General features: G+C 45.8%; 1 protein-coding gene across 2 annotated transcripts in view; it reads right to left on the reverse strand.

Annotated features, from left to right (window-relative positions):
* The window catches only part of AATF (apoptosis antagonizing transcription factor), a 106,128-nt gene extending 98,606 nt beyond the window's left edge, over positions 1-7,522 (reverse strand). Inside the window, exons 1-4 of one of the 2 annotated variants that reach the window (XM_043583827.1) lie at positions 7,247-7,522; positions 6,108-6,299; positions 2,665-3,099; positions 2,071-2,208 (exon numbers count right to left, since the gene is read on the reverse strand). In XM_043583827.1, the coding sequence (XP_043439762.1) occupies positions 2,071-2,208; positions 2,665-3,099; positions 6,108-6,299; positions 7,247-7,337 (856 nt within the window). In that variant the 5' untranslated portion in view covers positions 7,338-7,522. The remainder of the gene's footprint in view (positions 1-2,070; positions 2,209-2,664; positions 3,100-6,107; positions 6,300-7,246) is intronic. The other variant, XM_043583828.1, reaches the window with a different exon arrangement.
* Between the last annotated feature and the right edge of the window lie 1,618 nt (positions 7,523-9,140).

A 9,140-nucleotide genomic window follows, 5' to 3' on the forward strand; every position in this document is an offset into this window, starting at 1 on the left:
GTAGAACATGCAACTCTTAATCTTCGGGTCGTCAGCTTGAGCTCCATGTGTGGCACAGAGTTCACTTTACAAAAAAAAAAAAACCAGGTAGGGGTGGCTGGGTGGCTTACTCAGTTGAGCGTCTGACTCTTGATTTCAGCTCAGGTCATAATGTCATGGTTCATGGGCTCGAGCCCCACACTGGGCTCTGCACTAACAGCACAAAGCCTTCCTGGGATTCTCTTACTCCTTCTTTCTCTTCCCCTGACTGCCCCAAAATAAATAAATAAACAACAACAATAACAGCAACAACAAGCAGGTATTCTCTCACAAGAAAGCTTCGCAGAACCCCCTACGTTAAAAATCCTACATATTTACTTCGAAATTTGAGGTGATCCTATCTGGAATCAGATGTCCTTCTCGGGTCCCTTCCAACTCTAATCCATGATACTATAAAAATAAGTTGCTTTTTTTTTTTTAATTTTTAAAAAAATGTTTATTTTTGAGAGAGAGAGACAGACGAGAGAGAGAGAGAGAGAGAGAGAATGAGTGGGTGAGGGGCAGAGAGAGAGGGAGACACAGAATCTGAAGCAGGCTCCAGGCTCTGAGCTGTCAGCACATAGCCGGTTGCGTGGCTTGAACTCATGAACCACCGAGATCATGACCTGAGCCAGAGTCAGCACTTAACCAACTGCGCCACCAGGCGCCTCTAAAAAGAAGTTTTAAAGAGCAAATGAAAACACTTAAGTCTCAACATGCAGATAAGGAATAGCAATTCCAATCCAACCACAGTGCACTCAGCCCAAATCGCCCTCTGCCCCCATCCTTTAGGGCCCTTGGGCACATAGCACACAGACCACAGGAGGCAGTGTGGTGCAGAAGGGAGACTTCTAGACCATAAGGCAGGAAAGCTGGAGTTTGGTCTGCTGTGCATGAACAAGTGCTATAATCTGAGCCCTGGTTTTCTCATTTGTAAAATCAGGGGCCTGAGAACCAAGTAATTTCTAAATTCCTCTTCCATAATTCTCGGGCTTTATAGCTCAGCACTTCTCTCCCAAAATTTTTCCTCCCTCTGCAGTCATCACCTTTCCTCACTCTGTGTAACCCAAAGGGAGACATAAATAAGACCATCTTAGCATGTTTTCTAGAAACCTCCGAACAAAGGCATCTTTTTTTAAAAATATATTTTATCTATTTTGAGAGAAAGAAAGCACACAGGAGGGGGAGAGAGACTGGGAGAGGGAGAGGGAGAGGGAGAGGGAGAGGGAGAGAGAGAGAGAGAGAGAGAGAGAGAGAATCCCAAGTGGGCTCCACACCATCAGCATGGAGCCCAATGTGGGGCTTGAACTCATGAACCGTGAGATCATGACCTGAGCTGAAATCAAGAGTAAGGCGTTTAACCAACTGAACCACCCAGGCACCCCAAGAAAGGCATCTCTTAAGCGCATGATACAACCACTTTTAATGAACTGGGATCAGCCATCCCTTATCTCTTGTTCTATACCTGTGGGTTTGCACATAGTGGTCTCCGAGTATTAAAGAACTAACTCAGAAAGCCAAAGGCAAGTGGGGGAGGGAAGTGAGGGCAGGTAAGAGAAAAGTGGAATTGGCATCACTTAGAACTCAAACCATTTCAGTCAAAACTGTCTTTGTTTAATAAGAGTTATACTGCCTTTTTTTTTTTTTAAAGGTAAAAACTAGGGGCCTGGGTGGCTCAGTTGGTTAAGCATCCAGCTCTTGATTTCAGTTCAGGTAAAGCTCTCACAAATCAGGAGACCAGTTCGTGAGAGCCATCTCTTGAGCCCGGAGATGGGCTCTGCACTGACAGCATGGAAACTGCTTGGGATTCTCTCTCTGCCCCTCCCCTGCTTGCGCAGGGCACCCAAGTGCTATCTCTCTCTGCCCCCCTCTCAAAATAAATACATAACCTTAAAAAAAAAAAAAAAAAGTTAAAAAACTACTCTGTACTATATTATCACTAAAACCAAATACTCTCTTCTTCAATTCTGTGGTGCTGCAAATGCAGTCCCAGTGTATCCCAATGTATCCCAGTGGTTCTAAAGTATCTCCATATGGCATAAGTATTCTTACTATTTTTTAGGGCGCTGGCAAATTCTGGGCCACCTTTGTCCCTGAAAATAGGGAAAACATCTGGTTGAGGAAGCTGATTGGTAGTCAACAGAGCTTTTTGAAGCTTGATCCTTCCTTCCAAGAGCTGGTCCCACAGAGCTGAGAAAGAGAAAAGAATATCATTCGTTACAAAAATCTTCCCAGTGGGACAGATAGGGAGAGGCAAGAAATCACACCAGTCTCTGCAAAGCACGGCTTTATCACAGCTTCATGCCATGAAAATACCCTCCGTTACAGGAAAAAAACTCAGTATCTTGGAAGCAAATATTTGCTACAAGAGAGAGGGGTAGGCTGAAGCCCAAAGAGAGGAGAAAACTGTTTTCCCCTCAGTATTCCACAGCCGCCAAAGTACGAGAACAGAACCAGCTAAGCAGCTCAATGTAGAAAAGGCTGGCTACGCACAGAAGAATGGGGCTTTAGGCCCCTAGGTAGGTGGGGGACAAATTAATTGGAAGGACACAAGAGAAAAGGAAGAGCCAAAACAAACAAAAACACAAACAGGAGATCAAATGCAGACACTGTGAAAAATAAGCCACCAGCAAACCATGTACAAACCTATCTGGTTCTTCACAGCTCTTCCTTTCTCCACTTCCTCGGAAACTCTGACACTGGAGAAGGTCATCACTACTCCGTCATCTTCACTATTCCTGCCTTCAGCCCTGTCTTCCTCTCTCTCATTTGTGGAGTCTTCCTCCCCGTGTCCTTCTTCCATACCACTCTCCTCCTCTTCGTCTTCCTCCTCCTCGCTGCTACCAAGGTCATCCATTCCCTTGGTGAATTTTTCAAAGTCACTGATGCTCTGGACACTAAAACCTGGTGTGCTCTCAAAGCAGCTTTTGATCCTCTTCTTCCAGGCCAGACTACTGTCCTTGTCATCACCACACTCCTCTTCCTCAGCAGCACTCGTGGCATCCTCATCAGATCCCTCCAGACCCAGCCCCTCTGAACCTCCATCTCCAGACTCATCCTCATCAGATATTATTTCCTTGTCTGAACAAGAGAAGAAAGAAGAAGAAAAAAAAAAAAAAACCAGATGTTACTTTGAGACAAATATTAGGCCACACCTTTCATTTCAAGTAAAGGGCTGCAGCATCCATCAAAAAAATAAAATGTATGGTTGTACTCAATTCAAATATATATTATACATCTACTACCTATAAGAGGCTAAGGGAAAAGCAAAGATGAACAAAACGTAGGTCCTACCCTAACAAAAGGTTCTAGTGGGAAAGGCAGACCCACCAAATACAGACAAGAACTGACAAAGTTTTGATAACCCAGAGGAGGGAGAAATTTTAACTGTGGGGCAAGGTCTGGACCTTGAAGAATGGTAAGATTTCAAATAAGGGAATTAACAGTTTTCCCAAACCTATATCTGAAATATAATTTATCATTAACTAACCCCAATGTACAATCTCTCTCACACCAGTGCACCCTATTTATTACTTACTTAAGCACCTATTATCAGCCAGGTGTACATAAAAGCTAAGGAATGACAAATACAACGTAACACCTGTGGGGTGTCACAGTCTGGTAAGAGTGGTAGATATGTTTGACAATATTCATATCACTATTATCATTACAGCATCATCCGTACACAGTGTATTGGAGGTGAGTGAGGGGATGGGTAAAACAGATGATGGGGATTAAGGAGCGGACTTGTGATAAGCACCGGGTGTTATATGTCTTGAGTCACTAAATTGTGTACCTGAAACTAATATCACACTATCTGTTAACTAAATGGAATTTATTTTTTATTTAAAAAGTCTTTTTTCAGTGCATATTTTATTTTATTTCATTTTAATCCAAGTTAGTTAATATATAGTGTAATGATTATTTCAGGAATATAATTTAGTCATTCATCACCTAACTAAATGGAATTTAAATAAAAATTAAAAAAAAAAATCCTAGTGCCATTAGTACACAGTGTATGGAAGAGGATCCAACTAACATGCTTGGAAGGATAAGGAATAGCTTCATGTACAGGAGATACTATAATTTTATTCATTAAGCATAAATAACAGCTGATGTGATAGGTCTTCAGTACTTCTTTAAAAAAAACTACAGGGGCGCCTGGGTGGCGCAGTCGGTTAAGCGTCCGACTTCAGCCAGGTCACGATCTCGCGGTCCGTGAGTTCGAGCCCCGCGTCAGGCTCTGGGCTGATGGCTCAGAGCCTGGAGCCTGTTTCCGATTCTGTGTCTCCCTCTCTCTCTGCCCCTCGCCCGTTCATGCTCTGTCTCTCTCTGTCCCAAAAATAAAATAAAAACGTTGAAAAAAAAATTAAAAAAAAAAACAAAACTACATATAGGGGCACCTGGGTGGCTCTGACTTCGGCTCAGGTCATGACCTCACGGTCTGTGGGTTTGAGCCCCACATTGGGCTCTGTGCTGACAGCTCAGAGTTGGGAGCCTGCTTCAGATTCTGTGTCTCACTCTCTCTCTCTCTGCCCCTTCCCCGCTTGTACTCTGTCTCTCTCTCAAAAATTAAACATTTAAAAAAATAAAATAAGTTAAAAAAAAAGAAATTAATCCTTTAAATTCTTTAAATGTATGCCATTTCTCAGATTAAGGGATATTCACAGAGTAGCAGTTAAGAGTCAGACTTGGGGTCAGACTACCTTATGTGAGTCCTGGCTCTTCCACTTACTAGCTCTATGACCTTGAGCAAGTTATACAACCAATCTGTCCCTCAATTTCCTTACCTTTAAAATGGGGATACAGGGCGCCTAGGTGGCTCAGTCGGTTAAGTGTCCGACCTCAGCTCAGGTCATGATCTCATGATTCGTTGAGTTCGAGCCTTGCATCGGGCTCTGTGCTGACAGCTCTGAGCCTGGAGGCTGCATCACATTCTGTGTCTCCCACTCTCTCTGCCCCTCTCAACTTGTGCCCCCCTCTCTCTCAAAAACAAACTTAAAAAAATAAAATAAAATGGGGACAAATACTTGCAACTTCATAAGTTATTGAGAGTATCAAATGAGATGATACATGTAATGGTAACAGTAACAACATCTTTTGAAAACTGTGTTCTAGTCTCTGAGAACTTAAAGAGCTACCACAATGCCTGACACATGGTGAAGCCCAATAAGTATTATAACATTTGTCTCACAATTGGCCCCTCTATCAGTCTCTAGGCAAAGAATGTGAAATGAGCTTACCAGGAGCCCCCCGAACCATAACGGGTAATCATCCATTATCCAACTAATCATGGATATCATGACCTGAATGATAGTTTCTTTTATATCATCTGTGCATTCTCAGCCTGGCACCTCTAACCTCTCTAAAGGGGGGGAAAAATGGCATCCACTAAGTAACCACCATATCCAGCCCCTTCTTCCACTGAGAAACTTACAATGCTAATGCTTTAAAACTATAAGCTGATGGGGCACCTGGCTGGCTCAGTTAGAAGAGCATGCAACTCTTAATCTTGGGGTTGAGAGTTCAAGTCTCACGTTGGATGTAAAGATTACATTTTAAAAATTTCATAAAAAGAAATAATAAAAAATAAAACTATACGCTCATGTCCTCACATCCTCCTAAGGCCCTTGCAGGGAAGAGGGAAGGATTATATTATTTTTACAATGGCAAAAAATGAGTTTCACAAACTAGTATTGAATTATACAGTGACCCAATGCAAGACTCGAAAAACCAAAGGAAAAGGGTCAAAATCCATGAGTAGCATGCTCATCGGACGCAATTCTTTCTCAACACATAGCCCTGTCCAATATCCATTATCTTTTCTTTCCATTTTACGGTGAACCATTAACTTAAACATAAGGATTATATAAACTTAATAGCTTTGAGCTTTAGAATCCTTAGGAACTGAAATTAACTACCTCTTAAGGTCCTTTCTAATGCCAAATCCATGGTCTCTCCTAAGAGAGTAAGTGGGGGCACACACACAGACTAATCATCCAAAACAAAAACAAAGACAAAACCCCACAACTTTAACCCTAAAATATTAGGAAAGAAAGAGAAAGCAACATGCAAATATGTCTACTCACCAGATGAACCTGGCAGTGTCTGCTCCCAGGGGTCTTCCTTCCAAGCTTTTCTAGAGGTAGCCTTGCCAGAATACCTTTTGTCCGTGTCCAAGAGGGAGGCTGATGCCAATTTTCTAATGCTACCCACTGCCAGAAAATCACCTTCCCCATCTTCCCCTTCATCAAACCTGTCAATCACTCTGGCAGCAGTGGCTGGAGGGGAGGGGGTGGGGGGAGAGTAATCAGTATCTCCAGGTTAGAAGGAACTTTAAGAGTAACCCTGTTCAACCCTTTCAACTCACACTCTACAAAATCCCCACCAACTTCCAGGAACAGGAAACTCATTACCTCTCTAGACCACAGTCTTACTGCTGTTCTTGAACATAAAGTTGACCTCTGCGCCTACTAGTTGGACATATTTCTAGGCCTTGGATTATAAAAACTAGCCTAACTCCTCTTCCATTTGTGACAGTCGCTCAAATATTTAAGTCAGCCATCTATCCTCACTCCATCCCATCCCTAAGGGAGTCTGCTTATTCTGGCTCAACAGCCCCAACTTCTTCAACTGATATTCCTAAAACACGGTCCAGCACTCACATTTATCCTTCCTTATTCTTCCTTCCTCACACTTCTCTGATTCAAGTCTAAAGCAGGATTACTCCCAACTAGACCTTGAACATCAGCTTACAGAACAGCCGTCCCATTCGTCAGCCCCTGAGCAAATGTCTTGAGGCCTAGGGAGGCTTAAACAGCCCCATGGAATCCCACTTCTTCCTTCAATCTCCTAGTAAGTTCCTAGGGGCAGGCCGACTTAAAAAACGCTGAGACTTCCTTCTCATTTCTAACTTAATACCGGTAAGGGCATCCTGAAAAGATAACTTCCAACCAACTACCAGACCCCCTGTTCCCTGCTACAGCCCTCCAAGTCCCCGGGATGCTCCAGCCACCCGAGCACCAAGTCTGGAGTGCGGCTCAGAAGGAAGCCGAAGTCCTCCTCCTGAGCCCGGCCAACCCTCCCGGGAGGCCGTTTTCCTCTACGCCAGGATGAGCCGAGTAGGCCAGGCGGCGAGGCCTGGCTGCCGGCCTCTCTCGCGCCGCCCGGCTCTGCCCGAGGCTGGACCCACCGCTCCGCACGTGGCTTTTCCCCAGTCAGGCCTCACCCTCCTCCGGGTCGGCCTCAGGATCCGCCTCGCGCGGGCGCGGGTTCAACAATTGTTCCAGCTGCAGCGCCAGGGGCTGCGGCCCCGCCATCGTCACCAGGTCTCGCTCTGCGCCGTGCCCGTCAACGTGCAGCCCCAGCCCTGGCCCCGGCCCGGACGCTCTCTCCCCGCCGGGCCCTGTTGCCCAGAGACTACTCCCCAGAACAGCCAGGGAGCGCAGACAACCCCGCTCTCGCTCGGGGCCGGCCACTTCCGGGAGGCGCGCGCGAGGGGGCGGGGCCTGCGCGTCACTACAGGCGTTGCTAGGAAGAAGGCGGAAGCGCGCGGAAGGCTGAAGGGATTGTCGCCATCCCGGCGCGCGTGCGCGTGCGCCGAGGGGGTGTGTGAGGTGGTCCGGGAGCGCGCCAGGGCACGTGACCGCCGTTGGCGCTGAACCGACGTTGCTTTGCGCGCGACCCTTGTCCCCTTGTATAAAATACGCTTCAAGATTTGTCCGAGATTCGCTTAGAAATAAAGTGTGGTGTAGCCATGGCCTATCTATGGTGGCTGTTATGAAAAGAGGAGGGAGTAAATAAAGGGTAAGCACTTTCAGCCTCAGGTGCGCTTTCGGGCACTGGGACCAAAATAGGTTTGACATTTAGCAGTTTAACAGTCTGGAGGAGTCTGGGGCCGGGCACACGCCTCTGACCCTGCGGTGGTCGGGATTTAAGAATCCTACGTCAGCGATGTGTATGTGTAAGTGTACGGCGGACTGTTGGCGTCCTTATTCACAGGAATAATTAGAAATAGCTATGGTTGTGCCTAAATAAAGATCGTTCTGTAGTTTCTCCAAGTAGCCTTGTCTTAGGGAAAAGGGGGATGATGGTGGCGATTACTCTATTGCATACCCTCATTATTGATATCTGGTCAAAGGTGAGGATATACTCAGACACTTGAAACTGGTGCACAAATGCAGAAAAATTCATGTCTACTGTATGAGAGGCACAGGTAGACTCAAAATATAGAGACTTAATAGGATCAATTTAATTACACCCAGCCACACGGAAAGATACTATCCCTTTATATTCTCTTTCTTCATGAAGCATTCCCTAACTGCCCGCTGTGTGGCAGACACTGCTAGATGAGATACAAAGATGAGCAAGTTAAATTCTCTCCTGACAGTGATCAGCCCCCCACTAAGGGGGGCGGCGGGGGGGGGGGCAGACAAACTTGTAAACAGAACTGGCAATAAGGGATGAGGGTGAGTACAAAGTGGTCTGTTCCTTCCAGTATCTGTTTGAGGTCACCTGTAGAAACCTTGAACAACCCCCCTCAAACAGAAACTGCATCAAAAGAGTCAAGAAAAGAGATGTTAAGGGTGCCAGAGCAGTTGGATCCCACAGCTGACAGCCTGGGAACCCTCAGCTCACCAGTGTTTCCTGTGGAATTTAAGGGAAGTGAGGGTCCCTGACTTTCACAGTCTTAATATGCCCTCAAGGTCAAGAGCAATGAGAGACCCATCCCTTTAGTGTGGCTTGTTTCATGTCCCCTTCCCAGGTGGCTGCAGAGGGGAAGGAGAACCAGTCTTAGGGCAGATTCCTTCAGACTTGAAAGGAAAGAATGCCAACCTAGGACAGGAGCACCTAGGTAGGGGACTCAGGCAAAAGCAAACTGCTTTTTACCAGCAGCAAGAAAATTCAGGCTAGAGAACAGCTCCCCCCCCCCCCCCCCCTTATTTTGTTAACATATTCTCTGTAATTGCAGCCTGGTGCCTGCTGTCTGGAGCCTCCAAAGGGAAAGCATGCCCCTCAGGCTGCAACAGGGAGCCATTGCCCTGGGCTTCAAAAGACAAAAATGTATCTCTCCACATTTAGGAAGCTACTTCCCCCAATCCTCTTCTGTTCCTATTTTGAAC

Source organism: Prionailurus bengalensis, chromosome E1 (assembly GCF_016509475.1).
Source record: "Prionailurus bengalensis isolate Pbe53 chromosome E1, Fcat_Pben_1.1_paternal_pri, whole genome shotgun sequence".
Lineage (NCBI taxonomy): Eukaryota > Metazoa > Chordata > Mammalia > Carnivora > Felidae > Prionailurus > Prionailurus bengalensis.